The sequence below is a fragment of the Zingiber officinale genome, chromosome 6B (assembly GCF_018446385.1).
Source record: "Zingiber officinale cultivar Zhangliang chromosome 6B, Zo_v1.1, whole genome shotgun sequence".
In the NCBI taxonomy this organism is placed as follows: Eukaryota; Viridiplantae; Streptophyta; class Magnoliopsida; order Zingiberales; family Zingiberaceae; genus Zingiber; species Zingiber officinale.
Window position 1 is genome coordinate 27,971,636 of NC_055996.1, and position 20,053 is coordinate 27,991,688.

The 20,053-nt window shown below is 44.0% G+C and overlaps 1 protein-coding gene across 2 annotated transcripts in view; it reads left to right on the forward strand.

The window, feature by feature from the left end:
* Positions 1-5,045: 5,045 nt before the first annotated feature.
* The window catches only part of LOC121992302 (polyadenylate-binding protein 4-like), a 38,856-nt gene continuing 23,848 nt past the window's right edge, over positions 5,046-20,053 (forward strand). For both annotated transcript variants that reach the window (XM_042546593.1, XM_042546594.1), the window contains exons 1-5: positions 5,046-5,332; positions 8,109-8,227; positions 8,312-8,966; positions 9,044-9,121; positions 9,188-9,277. In XM_042546593.1, coding sequence (XP_042402527.1) covers positions 8,493-8,966; positions 9,044-9,121; positions 9,188-9,277 — 642 coding nt within the window. In that variant the 5' untranslated portion in view covers positions 5,046-5,332; positions 8,109-8,227; positions 8,312-8,492. The remainder of the gene's footprint in view (positions 5,333-8,108; positions 8,228-8,311; positions 8,967-9,043; positions 9,122-9,187; positions 9,278-20,053) is intronic.

A 20,053-nucleotide genomic window follows, 5' to 3' on the forward strand; every position in this document is an offset into this window, starting at 1 on the left:
GTGGGCGGACGCTCGGGCCCGGGTGGCCATGATACCGCTTGACAAGCTAGCTGACAGCCACATGCAGCAGTCCACAGGGGTAAGGTTTATTTCTTCTTTATGTAGTTTTCCCGATTGGCCTTTTAACCTTTCTGTGTACATCAGCGATGGGTGGAAGAGATTGTTGTCTCCAACCGCTTGGCTATGGTGGAGGAGGAGCTGAAGAGGCTGAAGAGTCAGGGCGACCTGTCTTCTTGGCGAGGTCCTTCTCATGACGAGCTGCAGAAGGAGCTCGACAAAACCAAGGATCTGTTAGAGGCCGAGAGAAAGAAGATGGCCGACCAGGTGTACATGCTGGACCAGCTTAACAAGCAGGTCAAAAGTTATGACCACAAAATTGAGCTCGCCACCACTCGGAAGAACACCGCCATCGCTGATCTGGAAAAGAAGAATGTGGAAGCCCGAGCTCTGCAGCAGCGTGTGAATGAGCTGGCCGAGCTGCTAGAAGGGGAGCAGAAAGGCCGTTCGGAGGAGGTGACCAAACTCAAGGATGATTTGAAGGCCTTGCAGGAGGCTCTTGATGCTTCTCGTGCCGCCTTCAAAGAGTACCAAGAGGCGGAGCCGGGCCGCGTCGCCGCCTTGAGGTAAAACTACATCCGCTCGGCGGAGTTCGTGGAGAAGGTGTGCGACCAGCTGGTCATCGCCTTCGAGTTGGCCATCACCGCCACGGCGGACTATCTGAAGTCCAAGGGTCAGCTCCCCGAGTCCATGGTCATCCCTGCTACGGAGCATGCGGTGCATCTCACCACCATCCCAAAGCATATTTTTGACTTCCTTGAATGAAGTATTTTTAGTAATTCTTCTGACCGGCTAGACTTTAATTTTCATGTGGCGTCTGTAACTTTTAAATGCTAAACTTAAATGAATGCCCACTCTTGCTGCGTTAGCCTTTCATTTCGAGTGTTCCTTTTAACTATGCCGATCGATCGCTAGACCTTTTTCCCGCAGGGAATTTCTTAATTTTGCCGATCGGTTAAACGACCTCCCACTATGCCTGGGACTTCTGAGTTTGTCGCTGGGGTGTTTGTCTTTACTGTGCCGATCGGTCACACGACTTTCCATTTTTCCTGAGTTTTCTGCTAGTGTCTCGCTGAAGTGCTTCAATGCGACGCTGCCTCATCAGGGGGGTTTATAGTCGTCAGTCCGACTCTAGAGTTTAACGTCGCCGCTCGACGGTCTTCCGGCCGGAGGGTTTATAGTCCCCGGTTCGACTCTAAGATTTAACGTCGCTGCTCGACGGTCTTCAGGCCGGAGGGTTTATAGTCGCCGGTTCGACTTTAAGATTTAACGTCGCTGCTCGACGGTCTTCCGGCCGGAGGGTTTATAGTCACCGGTTTGACCCTAAGATTTAACGTCGCTGCTCGACGATCTTCAGGCCGGAGGGTTTATAGTCACATTTAACGTCGCTGCTCGACGGTCTTCAGGCCGGAGGGTTTATAGTCGCCGGTTCGACTTTAAGATTTAACGTCGCTGCTCGACGGTCTTCCGGCCGGAGGGTTTATAGTCGCCGGTTTGACCCTAAGATTTAACGTCGCTGCTCGACGATCTTCAGGCCGGAGGGTTTATAGTCACCGGTTCGACTCTAAGATTTAACGTCGTTGCTCAATGGTCTTCCGGTCGGAGGGTTTATAGTCGCCGGTTCGACTCTAAGATTTAACGTCGCTGCTCGACGGCCGGAGGGTTTATTTTTGCTGGTTCGACTCTAAGATTTAACGTCGCTGCTCGACGGGCGGAGGGTTTATAGTCGCTGGTTCGACTCTAAGATTTAACGTCGTTGCTCGACGGTCTTTCGGCCGGAGGGTTTATAGTCGCCGGTTCGACTCTAAGATTTAACGTCGCTGCTCGACGGTCTTCCGGCCGGAAGGTTTATAGTCGCCGGTTCGACTCTAAGATTTAACGTCGCTGCTCGACGGTCTTCCGGCCGGAGGGTTTATAGTCGCCGGTTCGACTCTAAGATTTAACGTCGCTGCTTGACGGTCTTCCGGCCGGAGGGTTTATAGTTGCCGGTTCGACTCTAAGATTTAACGTCGCTGCTCGACGGTCTTAAGGCCGGAGGGTTTATAGTCGCCGGTTCGATTCTAAGATTTAACGTCGTTGCTCGACGGTCTTCCGGCCGGAGGGTTTATAATCGCCGGTTCGACTCTAAGATTTAACGTCGCTGCTCGACGGCCGGAGGGTTTATAGTCGCCGGTTCGACTATAAGATTTAACGTCGCTGCTCGACGGTCTTCCGGCCGGAGGGTTTATAGTCGTCGGTTCGACTCTAAGATTTAATGTCGCTGCTCGATGGTCTTCCGGCCGGAGGGTTTATAGTCGCCGGTTCGACTCTAAGATTTAACGTCGCTGCTCGACGGTCTTCCGGCCGGAGGGTTTATAGTCGCCGGTTCGACTCTAAGATTTAACGTCGCTGCTCGACGGCCGGAGGGTTTATAGTAGCCGGTTCGACTCTAAGATTTAACGTCGCTGCTCGACGGTCTTCCGGCCGGAGGGTTTATAGTCGCCGGTTCGAATCTAAGATTTAACGTCGTTCTCGACGGCGGGAGGGTTTATAGTCGCCGGTTCGACTCTAAGATTTAACGTCGCTGCTAGATGGTTTTCCGGCCGGAGGGTTTATAGTCGCCGGTTCGACTCTAAGATTTAACGTCGCTGCTCGACGGTCTTCCGGCCGGAGGGTTTATAGTCGCCGGTTCGACTCTTAGATTTAACGTCATTGCTCGACAGTCTTCCATAATGAGCTTTCAGCTCGGGTAATATGCGCCCGGTCGAACGGCACTGGGTCTTCGACATCTAGCTCGTGGCTCGGATCGACATTGAGCCCGTGGCTCAGATATGATGGAAATTCGGCCGATCGGCACGAGAGTCTTTACTCAACAAACTATGATAAATTCTATGACCGAAAAAGAATATAACCAAAAAACTGACCTGCCGACCAGCAGAAAATCTGACTCAATTTCTCGACTCCCAAATACCCGTGGAGTGAGGAGGATACAATATACTCATCGAAACACATCAAAGTCATGAGTAGGGCGAAACTTTCCGGGTTGTCCGTCTTCACGTTCCAGACCAGGTGCGTTCCCATCGGCCCTTTGTTCTGGCCCCATATTGAGAGCTGCTCCGGTCGGTCGTCTGGTACCGCCCGACCGCCTGATGCCGACGTTGCCTGTTGCGCTATCCGATCGGCTTGAGCCTTTTGCTGTTGCTCCACGATTTTTGCTGCTCGCGCTTGGATGAGTGCGTCGAGTTCTTCTGGGGAGAGCGTCACCATGAGTTGGCATCCAGCTTCTTCCATCGTCTCTGCTCGGATTCAGGTGCGTTTCTACAAACGGCGCCAATTTGATCCTGTCCGAGCGCTGAGTCGACGGACGCTGGGGACGTGGCACGCTCCGCTGTCTCTAGTCGGCGATTAATATCTTCGACGGACCTGCAAAGAAGCTGAGTCTGGAGGGGTTTCCCGACGACGTCCCTTCGACGCTCAAGTCAGGCAACGAGAAATGAGAGAGGCAGCGTAACTGTGGCTACAGTGAGGATTGCGCATACCTTCGTCGACGTCTGCGGGTCCTTATATAGGACCTCGGGGAGGCGCGGACACACTTCTCGATGCGTGCACACTTCCCCAAACATACCTTAACGAGCCCATGTCAGAAAAGTACCCCTGACGTCATTCCGCAATCGTCCGAGCATATCCCGGATGTGACGGTGGAAGCTTCCACTGTATGATCCTGTATACGGCTCGACCGCCAACCCTGCTGCCTGTCGGCGGCAGATGTCTCGAGGATGATGTTATCCTCTGTCTCCTTTGTCTTCTTGCGCCTCCTGTCTGTTCCAGGGCCGAGCGGTTCGGCCGCTCGGCAGACATATCACTTCTGCCCCGGTTGTAGGTATCGGTTCGACTGGGAGGACTCCCGATCGTATGCTCGGATGAGATTGCTTCTGCCTCTTTGTTGCCTTGTGACTCGGCCGAACGTACATCCCGCTCGGCCCTGAAACCTTTTTACCTTGAGCATCGGAAACCTGACCCCTAGTCGGGTTGTCTTTCATTCGGCTCGGGGGGATTCGTGGTCGGTCGGCCCTCTCAGTCCGGTCGGTTGGGAGGCCGGTCAGCCTTTCCAGTCCGGTCGATCGGGTCTCAGGGTTGAATCTCTTGATCTTTGACTTCCACGTGTCGTTGACCTTCCGCCAATGAGTATCCCCCGTCCTTACCACCGGATCAATCTTGAAGTATTTTGACTTCAAAATGTTAGATAACATGTCTATCTTGCAACAAATTCATGAGTTGCAAGTGACTGTAAACAAGTTAAAAGCAGTAAAAATTGAAGTACCATAAACTTTTCAAGTTGTGCAATATAATCATTGTAAAATTACCGACATCTTGTAAAGGATATCGAAAAATGATTCTTCATAGTTTCGAAGAATTTTCTTTGGAAAATATTTTGAAGCATATTTGAATTGAGGAAGAATCAAGGGGAAGAGATAAGAATGAAGATTCCTGTGAAGGCAAGAGGCAAGCTCACGAGTCACGAACCCGCACGGCACCGGCAGCGCTTCATGAGCCCGGTCGTGCATCCGCCTCCTGCATCTCCGCTTCCTCGCAATAAACCACATGCCAATGGCGACATCGTCGCCAGAGAACTGCCGTCTTACCAAGGCATCCACCGACTCAGGCTCGGTGCGGGTGGTCTCGCCGTCGTCGCTGGGACACTTAAGCGCTTCGCCGAATCGCCGGCATGGTGGCGTCGAATCGATCAGCTCGCTGGGTGAATCCGGATATCGGGTTACTGGATCCGTTTATTGTTTTTAGTGATCCGGCGGCCCATACGCAAGACGGGTGCGGACCCATCACCCGTTAAAAGAATCCGGAACCGTTGGAGGAGGCCAACGGCGGTACACTTACCAGTGGGGCTGCCAGTGCCACTCCCGAAGCTTCCATTCCCTCGTCCCTCTTCAACTCTCTCTATATATATGTCTTCCCTCTCACCTCGATCCCCCCAAAAAAATCGATATCCCCCTTTTCATCAGTCGATCTCACAGAACGGTGGAACAAGAGTATTAAGGGTAGATGGCGCAGGCTTTGGTCGATCAGCATCCGGCGAACGGGGTGGTCAACGGCGCCGGCGGGAACCCGCCTCCTTTGGCGTCGCTCTTCGTGGGGGACTTGCAGCCAAATGTGACGGAGACGCAATTATTTGAACTTTTCAGACAGATCGGACCTGTCGTGTCGGTGCGCCTCTGCCTGGACTCGAGGACGAACCGCTCTCTCGGCCATGCCTATGTTAACTACAGCAACCCCACGGACGGTGAGCTCATTTCTAGTTTTAACTCAGTTAGTCTATGAAGTATGAGTCACTGTTTAGTTTCTTTATGCTAGATTGCATATTAGTTATGTTGGTTCTTGAAGTTTACATCAACAGTTTGCGACTCTTGTATGCTATCTTTTATAGTTTCCATCTTCGTTTGTTTTAGTCAGCACTTTATGTTATTTATTGTTGGTTGGTGTGGTTAATCCTGTGGAATGATGTTAAGTCAAAGTTTCCAGCTCAAGAATGGGTTTGGAAGATTGCAGTTCTCTGGACAATGCTAATAATGACAGCATCCGTTTGGGAGTTCTCACTAGGCTAAAATAGGATGTCAAATAATTTTCAGGCTCTAGTGAACTATCTTGTTCTTCATGAAATATGAAATAAGGCGCAATAAATTCAATGATGTAAAATGCCTAATTACTTTGTGGCAAGATCCTCTTATATTTAAGAAAGAACTAAGATAGAGTGAAAATTGGTAAGTTGTTTTAGAACCCTAGCTAGGGTATCAACAGTCTTGGTTGCTTTTTTGCTTTTCCATTTATCCAATCATAGGTGTTCACATTTCTAGTTATGATTATTTGAAGGATGTGTCTACTAAGAAAAAACAAAATCTGATCATCTCATTCTGTTTGATTAAGTGGAAATGTTAGTAATAGTTAGAAACAGTCTAGTACATAACTGGAAACTCCAATCTTGAATGATACAGCATGAAGTTTCATTGTACGATGATTGCTGTCAATAAAGAAGGATTATGAGTGTTATACCATTTGGGCCATGGAACTCTTTTACTTGAAGTACTTCTACACCTAAGTTGTTATGTTGGATTCAATGTTATTATCAGCACCTTCAATTGATTTATGTGTTAATTTTATTAGTTTTTATTTTTACTAAATATTTACAAGGACAATAAAGAATCATCAATCATCGATCATGTCGAAGGAGTTCATGCAGGAAATGCTGATTAGAATCATTCTTATCATTGTCCTGATTGATCATCGTTTGTTAATTGCCCATATTATATCTGTGTTTATATAATGTGTAGTTGATGGGAAATTGAGAATATCCAGCTCATCATTTGATTTAACACATGAGAATTTGATAATCTAACTTACTGTTTTGAGTTTATCATGGTTCTCAAGATGATCATTTTGTCTTAGTGCACCCTTTATATTCTACACTTCCCTTCTTTGGTGGAAGCTGCCTTCCAAGGAAAAGAAAACAGAAATAAAAAAAAACACACTGGTCATATAATGGAACAACAGAGAAAATAGCATGAATGTCATTAACTCATCTAGCAAATCTTACATAACTTGTTTACAGGATTCAATGCCTGCTCTTGATCCCAACAAGGGATATTATCTTATTTTAGTGAACTTGCCCTTCTGCAACTGGTATTTTGCTTTTTTTCAATATTGTGTAATTCTTGCTTCCACATCCACATCTTCTTTCCAAATTGGCTGAATCTATTGCTGAACATATGTATATATTTTCCTCTTATTGATGGATCATACGAGGAGTAGGGAGTTCCTTGTAGGTGTAAAGGACAATAACCTTCTGATTTGAATAGGACATGCCACTCATACTGTACATGGCATTTGGCTTCTTTTTGTCACTCTTGCTCTGGTCACCCTTCTGCATCTCCTTAGCTGTATATTAATTTACCTTGGTGGCCCATTACACGGTTAAAAAACTAGTGTAGTTTTGCTTATTGTTCCAGTGTGCTTTATGCTTATTTTTCTTCTTTTGCTTCTAATTGTCTTCACCTTTCATTCAGTTCATTGCCCTGGTCATGCCCTTTATCAGTCTTTTCCACTTGGCATGATTGCCAAAGTTGCCTTAGATACCTTGGCTCTATAGAGCAATTTGGAGAATCAGATGTTGATTAGATAATAGTTGCCATCCAACATAGCTATTACTAGTAGGTCTGTTGGCCACACATTGCTTCTAAGATGGTAGCAGCTCAAAGTGGTATTACTTTATGAGGGTAACAGTAGTTCATGTTAATGCTTGCTTTATATGCCAGTTTAGTTTAGCAATTTGTTTTATGAATTTACTTAACTCTTGATGGTGAAAAGAAATCCGACACTGCTGTTACCATTTTACCTGTCCTCTAATTACCTAAAACAGTGAGCACTGTTATGTAGCATATGCAATTATATTCTGCTTGATATCCATATTATTAACATAGCCTTTAGCACTGTAAAACCTATTTTCCTTTACGCACAATGAAAGGAAAATTCTTGTTTTGATTTTTTTTTTCCTCTCTTAATTATGGGATTCTTGTTTTGTACAGACAAATCTTTCTAGAAATCATTCCACTCAAAGATAGATATTAATCTTTAAGGAGAATTCTGGGTTACTTTTTTTACTGTGTGTGTGTGTGTGTGTGTATTCTGGGTTAGTTTTTTTTTTACTCTGTGTGTGTGCAGGTTAGGTTGGTCTGTTAGCAAGTTAATTAAATTTGGTCATGTTTGATTAAGCTTATGTATCTTTAGAATCTAGTTTTTATTTTGGTAAAAGGTGAATACTGTTGTATTGGTTAATTTCTTGTTGTTTGCTTTTCAAAATTAAACCACTGGAATACTAGTAACAATTGCATTGAATCTATAAAACAATGAGCTATTTTTCTAATGCTTTTATTATGCTCTAATATCCCTTTTGAAGAACTTAATGCATATTCATTGATAATGATCATCATGTTAGATCATGGATCCAACTTTTAGTTGATAGAAGTTTTTCTTCTTTTGATCTCTGACCATCATTTGATTGACAGCTGCAATGGCTTTGGATGTGCTGAACTTCACTCCTATTCATAATAGGCCCATTCGTATTATGTATTCGATACATGATCCTAGCATTAGTATAAATGGGGCTGCAAATATTTTTATCAAGGTATTAAACAGTTTGTATCACTCAATTTTGTTGCTTCCGACAGCCTTCTTTAGTCTTATTTAATTTGTTTTCTCTTTCCTTTAGAATCTAGATAAAACAATAGGAAACAAAGAACTACATGAGATCTTCTGTTCTTTTGGTAATATCTTGTCCTGCAAGGTAGCTATAGATGCATTTGGCCAGTCAAAAGGCTATGGTTTTGTTCAATTTGAACAAGAAGAGGCTGCACAAAATGCCATTAACAGGCTAAATGGCATGCTTGTGAATGATAAACTGGTTTATGTTGGACCCTTCATACACAAGCAAGAAAGGGAAAGCTCTGCAGACGACCAAATTTTGTAATGTCTTTGTCGAAAACCTTTCAGAATCCACTACAAAGGAGGACCTGGAATTTATCTTTGGAAAATATGGGGAAATCACTAGTGCAGTTGTGATGACTTCGGAGGATGGAAAATCTAAGTGCTTTGGATTTGTCAATTTTGAGATGCCAGATGCTGCTGCCCAAGCAGTTCACGAACTAAATGGGCAGAAATTTGATGATAAGGAGTGGTATGTTGGAAAGGCACTGAAAAAATCTGAAAGGGAATTAGATTTAAGGGGAAATTTTCACCTACATGCCAGGGAGGCATTCAATAAGCATCAAGGGATTAACTTATATTTGAAGAACTTTGAAGACAATATTGAAGATGATATGCTGAGAGAATTATTTTCTGGGTTTGGGACAATAACTTCTTGTAAGGTACTTTTTCTATACTGATTTTTTTTCTCAACCTTTACATATCTGTTGGATATGGTTGATATGCAACTGAGTCACAGATTATGCGGGAGCCAAATGGTGCAAGTAAAGGCTTTGGATTTGTTTCTTTCTCAGCTCCTGAAGAAGCAGCTCGAGCTGTAAGTTCTCCTTTTTTTTTGTATTTTGAAAATAGTAAACTGTATCTTCTTTCTGTATTTCATTAGCTGGCAGAGATGAATGGAAAATTAATTGGTGGGAAGCCACTTGTCGTAGCACTTGCACAAGACAAAGCAGAAAGAAAAGCTAAGTTGCAGGTATTCAATTAGATACATAATTGGCTCAGTTGTTAGGATCCTTAATTTAAGCCTACAAATCAAATATGATGCATTTGGGACGGTATTATTATATTTGAATGATATTACTTTCTAGATATTCTATTTAACAGCTCTTGGGTGCTAAACTGCTAAACAAAAGGCAATATGTTCCTTGATTCTTGAATTTAGAATGTCATCCTGATATTCTTGGGTACATTATGTTAATCTGCTTGAAATGAAATTGGTTTTGTACTTGTATGAAAGTTTATTGAATGCGTATAATGTGCCTCTTGATTGCTAAGATAGAAACTCCTTTGAAGGAATATGAAGTCTTTGTTTATTTTTCCAGCCAATTCAAATAATACTTTTGTGGCTTTATTATTTAACCTTTAAAACACAAAGTCATTTTATTACTATTGTGTAAAACATGTAGGATTGAGACACGTGGGGGGGGGGGGGGATTGAATCATGTGTATTTTTCAAAATCTATCTTTTGCGGCTTTATTTAAAACTGAGTGCGTAGCGGAAGAAAATAAAACACAAGAAGAGACATAAAGATAAACGATTTACTTGGTTTGGAACCTTCAGCGACTCCCACTCCAAGATCCATACCCCTCGGACCTATCAATGAGTAATCCACTAAATTCTCTTGCGGAACCACCGGAAGAGTAATCCGAATACAAATAACTAGAGGAAGTGTAACAACCCTACACTTCCTTTATTCAACAATAAACAATAGATAATTGCAGCTTAAATTAAAATATACTGACTCGTAGTAAATGGCAGTCGAGGCTTGGAGTCAGTGTCATAGCGTTGTAACAGAGCAACAACTTGGAACAACAGAAGAAATCGTTTGAGCTCATATATGAGTTGTATATGAAATGCTGGTTGAATAGCTCTTTTAAGGAGTGTCGAAGGCGCCTTCAACCTTATTCAAGGCGCCTCCAACCTCAAAAATTATCTCTTAAACTTTGACTTTTATACTCCGACATCTGCGGTCTCTATTTGTGTGAGGGCACCTCCAATGCATCTAGGAGCCTCCAACGCCTCCAGAGCGCCTTCGCACCACGAAGTCTTATCTGCCAATTTAATCTCCTTGAGGGCGCCTTCGACAAGTTCAGGGCGCCTCCAAGCATCGATCCGAGGCACCTTCGAGCACATCTAAGGAGCCTCAGATACTGTTCATCTGAAGCTGATTTTTGCACACGAACTCTTGCAATGCATGTTAGTCCAAATAATAAAAATTAACTTGCAAAACAGAGTTAGCACAATAACATAAAATAATTATTAATTAGATCCTATCTTCCGGAGACCATGATCTAGTCATGGTCTCAGCTTAGACTTCTAAAATGGATCTAAGCTGCACCAACGCCTAAAATCTCTAATTGGGACTCGTCTTCACTAGATCACTCTCCTTCAGTGACTTACCTCACTTACTATGCATAATCGCTTGACTCTCCCTTGACCCATCAGGTTTTCTCGCCAGTTGTTAGGTTCATAGACCCAACTGGACTTCGGCCTGTTATTAGGTCTTGCGGATCTAGCCAGACTTCTCTCCAGATATCAGGTCACTCCTTGACCTATCTGGACTATCCACCGGCTATCAGGTCCAACAGACCTAGCTGGATTTCAGCCTGGTGTCAGGTCCTCTAGACTCGTCAAGTCTTGCACACTTAGTAAAAAAATTAGATCACATAACATCTAACTTTAATGCATTTGTCATTAATCAAAACCTAAGTTTGATCATTGGCGCTTACTGTATCAACAGTCTCCCCTTTTTGATGAAATGATAACCTGGGTTAAAGTTAGAAAAACATACAGAAAGAAATATGAAAATGCAAAATGATATAAGAGACATAAAATGATTTGATTGTGTTTATTCTCTTAATCATTTTTAGGGTTTAGTTTTTCTTTTCTTATTTTTTTCTTACTTAAATCCTTACCCTCCCCCTTATATTAGGGTTGATTGATACTAGAGGGGGGGAGGGGGGGTGGTGAATTGCTCGTCGCACTCCATTGGCTTATTTCGGTGTTGTTGATATGCGGTGGAAAGAACTCGAAACAAGACTCACAACCCTAACACGTAGATTTACTTGGTATCCACCTCAAGAAGAGGTGACTAATCCAAGGATCCACACGCGACACACACTCCACTAATAAAAACACCCCTTCTCGGTAACTACTGGAGGTGGTGAAACCTCGTACAAGACTCACACAACAAGATATACAGGAAGAGCGAAATACAAGCAAATACAATAGCAAATCTTACAAGATTTACCCTAGCTTGCTCTTCTTCTAGTTTGAATACACCTCTTGACTTGTTTGGAAGTGCAACAACACTCCTCTCTAAGCCTCCAAGATTTGGTGTGTGTGTGTGTGTGTGAGCTCGGTGGAGAAGAACGCGTGAAGATCGGGATGGAGCTGGCCAAGAAGTGACGAAGAAATCGCTCGCCAACGACTTTAACTTATGCAACAGTCACATCCCAATCGATTGACCAATCGATTGGGGAGGCTTGAATCGATCGGCTGGTCGATTTAGAGCGCCTCTGTGCTTTATTGGAAAATGCTTGAATCGATCGTCCAATCGATTCAACCTTTATCGCGTCGCGCGCGATTTCCGGCTGGCAATCGATCGGCTGATCGATTGGGTTGCTCTTTATCGCAGCACTCTCCCAATCAATCGGTTGATCGATTAGGCTTCGGTTCAATTGATCAGCTGATCGATTGACCACCCTTGACTTGCTTAGCTCAAGCTCAAGGGCCTCCAATTCCAACATCTGGTCAACCGTGACCTGTTGGAACTCCTCATGCCTTGCATCCGGTCAACCTTGACCTGCCGGGACTTCTTCACCAAGTGTCTGGTCAATCCTTTGACCATTTGGACTTTTCTCCTCGTGCCAAGTGTCCGGTCAACCTTGACCCACTTGGACTTACCGTCTCGCGCTAAGTGTCCGGTCCTCCATGACCCACTTGGACTTCCTTCCACCAGATGTTCGGTCACCTTTGACCCATCTGGATTTTCTTGTGCCAAGTATCTGGTCACTCCTTTGACCTACTTGGACTTCCCAACACTATGTGTCCGATCAACCTTGACCCACCTACCTGGATTTCCACATGCCCGGCTTCACTCACCAGTTTTTGCATCTGCCTGGCTTCACTCACCAGACTTTCAAACTGCCTGTCTTCATTCACCAGGACTTTCACTTAGTTTCACTCATTAGGATTTTCCCACTATTTGACTTTACTCACCAGGACTTTCACCTAGCTTCACTCACTAGGATTTTCCCACTGTCCGGCTTCACTCACCAGGACTTTCACCTGCCTAACTTCACTCACTAGGTCTTTCACCTGACTTTACTCATCAGGATTTTCCAACTGCCTAACTTCACTCACTAGGTCTTTCCATCTGCCTAATGTCACGCCCCAGAGGAGTCTCTGCCAGACAAAAATCCGACAACATCTTCCCTGTACGGGTGACAATTGAAGCAATGCATACACACACACACAACATATAGTATATTCATCAGCCCACACGGCTGGAGCATAAATAAAATAGAAACAATATATCACGCAGTTTAATATACTCAGCCTACCCGGTTGGACAAAAATGAAATAAACACAACCACGCAGTTAAATAAAAAGCAGTCTACACGACTGAAAGTAAACTTAGCGGAAAAACACAAAATGGTACGAATGAAAGACCAACAAAGTCACTAACAAAATTATTTGTAACGACCAGACCAGACTCCAAAATCCACATCAACTTATTGAAACGCAAATACACAAAGTCACTATACCACTAAACAGAAATAAAATCGAAAAGGGACTGTCCTCGAGTGTGATGTGGGACTGGCAGTCGGGACCCTCCAAGCATCCATGACTCATCTATCTGTTACCTGACGAAAGAAAAACCAGTTTGTGGGGTGGTGAGTACAGGGAACTTAGTGGGTATAGGAAAAAATAGTGCATGAACATAACATATAAATAGAGAATAAGCTAACAGTATACAGTCTCATAAAGGGAATAGCAGCTGCTACCATGATGTTAACTTAAGTGTTCATACCTGACGCCATATCCTAGGCTAACAACAGAAGGTCAGGGGTGACACAAACCTGCTACAGTACTGCTATAACTATAAGGTAATATGTAAGATGTGTCCATTTTACCAATAAATATACCAGTGTCTAAACACATATAACGCGTGTATATTTCAACATAAGTAAGCATATCAGCCTAAGAAACAACAGTAGTATAAACTAGTTACAACAGCATAAGCTCATAACAGCAGCATAAATAAACAATAATAACAACAGGTATAAAAATAGCGTATGCACGGATGGTCATCCCGCCCACCTCTCTACACCACGACCCCTGTATGGTCGAGAGGCCGGATCGATGACAACTGTAGCACCCAAAAGCCGCCACTACTCTCGAGTGACCGGATGGACAGGTGCTAAGTAGCTATATAGCTACCAAGCAAGAGGGGGTCCTTGCTGTTAGCAACTCCAGCTACCACTATTCATGAGTGACCTAGTGCGGCACGGCAGGACAAACGACATCTCCTCCATCTACCACTACCCATGAGTGGCCGAGTGTGCGGCGCGACCCGACGGCTCACTCCCCCACAAGGAAGAAGTGGTCGCCTGCATGCATGCAATGACATGACGCGTACAATGCAGCAGTCATCATATAAACATAAGCAAAAGTCAGGTATAAGGTATGCTACATGAAGCTAGTATGCTTAATACGGTACATAAGTAAACAACAAACAAAACATACAAGGTGGGTATCTCGTATCTGCTAAATATCATTGATAGCAACAAGAGACTGTATGGATATAGAAACGAATATCTTAAAGGTTTTGAGTGGAAGTATCAAGCACAGGAAAAATTACGAGTGGAGTCAAGGTAATGCAGTCCTTATCCAAAATAATTTATGCACTAAGTTCAAAGAACTAAAGAATCAAAGTAAGAAGTATCCGCCTTTATATGTAGATCGTGCCAACCGTCTTCAATCAACGTCCTGCACCTGTGCACACAAAATTAGCTATCTTCAAATAAATCAAATAGTTAATACCAATTGTCACACCATCTCCAACCCAGTCCTAGAACAATTGGTAGTCTATCCAATCTGTTGCTGGAAAAAGCAAGAGAAACATTACAAGGAAGAAGTGCCTCATCAGGAATCAATCGAGTCTCCTTAGAACAGCAACAAACTTGAACCACATCCCCTTATTCTGAGCAAAAATCAAAAACCCTTTCCTAAATCTAACCAAAACAGTAACTACCACAAAATAAGAACACAACAGCTAAACACACCATCTAAATGTGACACAGAACCGAAAATCATCTCAACCCGAGTACATGAAACCAAACCTAGTACCCTACACCGAAAATCTGTCCACCATATTACAACTAGCTTGAGGGATCTAGAACCCCATCAAAACTGAATGACCTTACCCAAATTCACAGTAGGCATAAGAGGAACAAGATAGAAAACAACAACCTCGATGCCCTAGACATCATCCCGGATTGTATTGTAACCTACGGAAAGAAACATTCATCTCATACTTACAAAGGAAATCTGTTTGCTGGATAGCTCTTGTAGGGGCCGGAGGTGGAATAAACTCGGCTGCCGACACTAGGACAGGAAGAAGTTGGTCGACGCTAGGGCACAAGGAAGGTGGCGCTGGGGTGCTCGCGTGCGGGAAAGGGGTTGGTTGTGTGGTGCTCGCGGGAGAGGGTCGGTTGTGTGGTGCTTGCGCGAGAGCCGACGGCTGCTAGGCGCTCGCAGAAAAGAGGAGATTGCCGACCGTGTGGCTCGCGTGAGGGAAGAAGAGGCCGGCAGCTACGTGGTGCTCGTGCACGGGACAGGGAAGAGGCCAGTTGAGCTCGGCGAAGGAGGTGAGTCGCGAGAGGGAGAGGGCTAGGGAAGAGGATCGACGTTGCGAGAAGCTAGGGCACGGGGCAAATTTGAATTTATAACTTAGGGGCTTTCCAATTAAACCCTAGATCGGTTTCTCAATTAACTCCCACCTCCGGGTATTCCAGGCTTTAACTAACTTAACCGATCCATCCCTCTTAAACTCGTCATATGAGCTCCGATTAAATCTAGAAAATTTTTCAAAAATTCCTAAAAAATTCCGTTAAGATTATTTCTCAAATAATCTTATTATTTAGTTATTATTTGGGTACCGTATTTTACATTCTCCCCCACTAATAAAAATTTGGTCCCCAAATTTATTGTTCAACTCAAGGATCCTCATCCAAGGATAACAACCAAGCAACATACTCATATACTACCCTAACCAAGTATCATGAATAAATCACCCACCGTAAAGGATGACTCTGTGGGTTATGAGCTCACACTGCTTCCGCTACTCCCACAGTAAGATTGTTTCAAATCCCAGTACATGCGAGTACCTTCTTGATGGTAAAGATACTACTAACCCATGTGTTCGGTGCACAGGTAGTCTACCGATTCTATTAAAAAATACTATAAGTATAACTGGATAAGAACTACCCGTATCTATCAATAAGTGTGCAATAAAGATATAAACTGAGACCTTACCTCGGAAGACCGATCCCTTGGCCCGCTGTGCCTCTTCCCGTGTGACTGCATAAGCATGTCCCACATCTGAGCTCGGTGGTGGCATCGCTGGGATAGTCTGAGGTGGAACTGAAGGTGCGACAGTTAACTGCTGATGCTGGTATTGAGGTTGCGGCTGAAATGCTGAGTAAGGCTGAGATGGAGGAGAAAGGTTTTGTTGTATAGGGTACGCCTGATGAAAAGATGCTGCGGTAGAGAACTATGTGGCCGCTGGCATGACTCGATACTCCTGACTCTGGATATGATATACCTTTCCCGGGGGGCCGACGGTTGCGATTGATGTGAAGCATTCTGCGTCCTCTGTGGTTCTTTCTGCTGACGTGGATGGGTGGGTCGCCCGCCCTGAGTGGTATCTTTAGTCGTCTCCAACTGAGCCTTCAGGGCATAATCCTGACTCTCATGGCCCGGAAGCTTACAATAAAAGCATATAGAATGATCCAATGGACAATTGGGTTTGAGATGACGTTTCGAGCCGCACTGAAAACACCTAGTTTCACTAATGTCACTCTTTCGGTCTCGCTGAGGGGAACAAGAAGACCCATCCGTTGTTCGCCTTGATTTCTGAGGCCGAGAAGATCCTCCGGAAGTGACCTGCAAGTCTTTACCCTTATTCCCTCTCTTCTGCAATAGCTGCTTATCATTACTTTTCTCCTGAGTCACTTGCTGCTGAGTCATCTCAATGAATAATGTCGGGGCGTGACAATTTATGGTATCAGAGCAATGCATACATACACACACAACATATAGTATATTCATCAGCCCACACGGCTGGAGCATAAATAAAATAGAAACAATATAACCATGCAGTTTAATATACTCAGCCTACCCGGCTGGACAAAAATGAAATAAACACAACCACGTAGTTAAATAAAAAGTAGCCTACACGGCTGGAAGTTAACTCAGCGGAAAAACACAAAATGGTACGAATGAAAGACCAACAAAGTCACTAACAAAACTATTTGTAATGACCAGACCAGACTCCAAAATCCACATCAACTTATTGAAACGCAAATACGCAAAGTCACTATACCACTAAACAGAAATAAAACCGAAAAGGGACTGTCCTCGAGCGTGATGTGGGACTGGCAGCCGGGACCCTCCAAGCTTCTATGACTCATCTATCTGTTACCTGGCGAAAGAAAAACCAGTTTGTGGGGTGGTGAGTACAGGGAACTCAGCGGGTATAGGAAAAAATAGTGCATGAACATAACTGATCAAAGTAAAACCTAAAATCTCGTGTCATAGGAACCCCACGAGTTAGGCCTTTATATAGAAAAGAAGATATACACCAAAAGACACAAATACCCTTTTACTTATTCTAACACTCCCCCTCAAGCTTGAGAATATAGATCATATATACCAAGCTTGTTACATATGTAGTCAATCCGGGGACCTCTAAGTGATTTAGTGAATATATCTGCTAGCTGATCATTTGAGTTGACAAAACTAGTAGATATTTCTCCAGATATGACTTTCTCTCTAACAAAGTGACAGTCAACTTCAATATGCTTTGTTCTCTCATGGAAGACTGGATTTGAGGCAATATGCATAGCGGCTTGGTTGTCACATATGAGTGACATTTGTGTAACCTCTCCAAACCTTAGTTCCTGAAGCAACTGTTTTAACCATATAAGTTCTTGACTAGCAATAGCCATAGCTCGATATTCTGCCTCTGCACTGGATCTTGCCACAACATTTTGTTTTTTGCTTTTCCAAGAAATAAGGTTACCTCCGACAAATATACAAAATCCAGAAGTGGACATTCTATCAGAGGGAGATCCTGCTCAATCTGCATCAGAATATCCTACGACTTTAGTATGTCCTTTGTCTTCATATAAAAGACCCTTTCCTGGTGCACCCCTGATATATCGAACAATGCGAGTCACTGCATCCCAATGTTCTTTGCATGGAGAGCTAAGAAACTGACTTACTACACTCACTGCAAATGAGATATCCAGACGAGTGACAGTAAGGTAGCTTAGTTTCCCTACCAATCGCCTGTACTGTTCAGGATCTGAAAGAGGCTCCCCCTGATTTGGTAGGAGCTTGACATTAGGATCCATGGGATTGTCGACTGTCTTTGAGTTTAACATTCATGTTTCTTCCATAATATCCATTGCATACTTCCTTTGGGATATAATGATCCCATCTTTAGATTGTGCCACTTCTATCCCTAGAAAATATTTGAGTTTGCCGAGATCTTTTGTCTGGAAATGTTTGAAAAGATGTTGTTTTACTTGTGAAATTCCAAGATGATCATTACCTGTGATGACAATATCATCAACATAAACCACTACATAGATGCAACCAGTAGATGAGTGGCGATAAAAAACAGAATGCCAAATGCTGAATTATGGTACTAAATCTACTGAATCATGCTCTAGGTGACTGCTTGAGACCATATAAAGATTTCCGCAAGCGACATACAAGACCAGAAGACTCCCCCTGAGCAACAAAACACGGAGGTTGCTCCATGTAGACTTCCTCGAGCAGGTCACCATGTAAGAATGTATTTTTGATGTCCAACTGATGAAGGGGCCAATGGCGAATTGCAGCAATAGACAGAAAAAGACGCACAGAAGACATCTTGGCAACAGGAGAAAAGGTGTCGCCATAATCCAATCCAAATACCTGAGTATAGCCTTTAGCGACAAGACGAGCCTTAAGCCGATCAACCGTGCCGTCTACACCAACTTTCACCGTAAACACCCATCGACAACCAACCACTGACTTCCCAGGAGGTAGAGGAACGAGGTCCCAAGTCCCACTGCTCTGTAGGACACTCATTTCATCAAGCATAGCCTGTTTCCATCCTGGATGGGCAAAGGCATCACCTGCAGTCTTTGGAACAGAAACATACGACAGGGAAGACAGACAATAATAATAGGATGGGGAAAGACGATGATAGCTTAAAGAAATATAGTGAGGAGAAGGATTACGAGTGGAACGCATACCCTTTCGAAGTGCAATAGGAACATTAGAGTCAAGAGATGGGACCGGAGGAAACGACGAAGGACTTGGCTCCACAGATGTGCCCACAGTAGTGTCAGTGTTGGTCGGCAGCAAAGCAGAACGAGGACGGCGCTGATAAACCTGCAAAGGAGGAGACGAAGCAGGAGGTGATAGAGGTGCCTCCGGAGGATAAAAGATAGTCATTGGTGCAGGTGGAGAGGGAGAAACCTCGGCCTTTGAAGCGGAAGGACCAAAAAAAGAAACTGACTCAAAGAATGTGACGTCAGCAGAGATGAAGTACCGACGAAGAGTAGGGGAATAACACTTGTACCCTTTTGAGACCGTGGGTACCCAAGGAAGACACACTTATGAGACCGAGGAGAGAGTTTGTCAATGCCGGGATCAAGAGCATGAGCAAAACAAATAGAACCAAAGACCCGAGGTGGTAGAGGATGAAGGGACTGATGTGGATAAAGCACCTGATGAGGTATTTTACCCTGGAGAGTGGATGAAGGCATGCGATTGATGAGATAACACGCAGTAAGTACCGCATCACCCCAAAACTGATGAGGGACATGAGAATGGAGAAGAAGAGTCCAAGTGGTTTCAAGGAGATGACGATTCTTGCGTTCTGCAACCCCATTCTGTTGAGGGGTATGAGGGCAAGACGTGCGATGCAGCACACCATGAGATGTCAAGAAGGTACGAAACTGAGTAGATAAATACTCGCGTGCATTATCACTTTGCAAAGTTCGAAGGGAAGTACCAAATTGAGTTTCTATTTCAAGGAAAAAGGATTCAAAAATAGAAAACAATTCTGAACGATCCTTCATTAGATATAACCATGTACAACGGGAAAAATCGTCTATAAAAGTAACAAAATACCTTGACCCCATTGTAGAAGAAACACGACTCGGACCCCAAACATCAGAATGAACCAAAGAAAAAGGAGACATAGCCCGACTCTCAATATGAGGAGAAAAAAAACTACGAACATGCTTACCTAATTGACACGACGCACAAGATAAAGAGTCTAAGTGAGAAAGACTAGGATGTAACTGTTTCAACTTATTAAGACCTGGATGTCCCAATTGAGCATGAATAAGAAGTGGAGATGCCGCCGCCGAACCAACAAAAGAGGGTTGGTGAAGTCGATATAGGCCATGAGATTCACATCCGAAGCCAATCATCCTCCCCGTACTCCGGTCCTGTAAG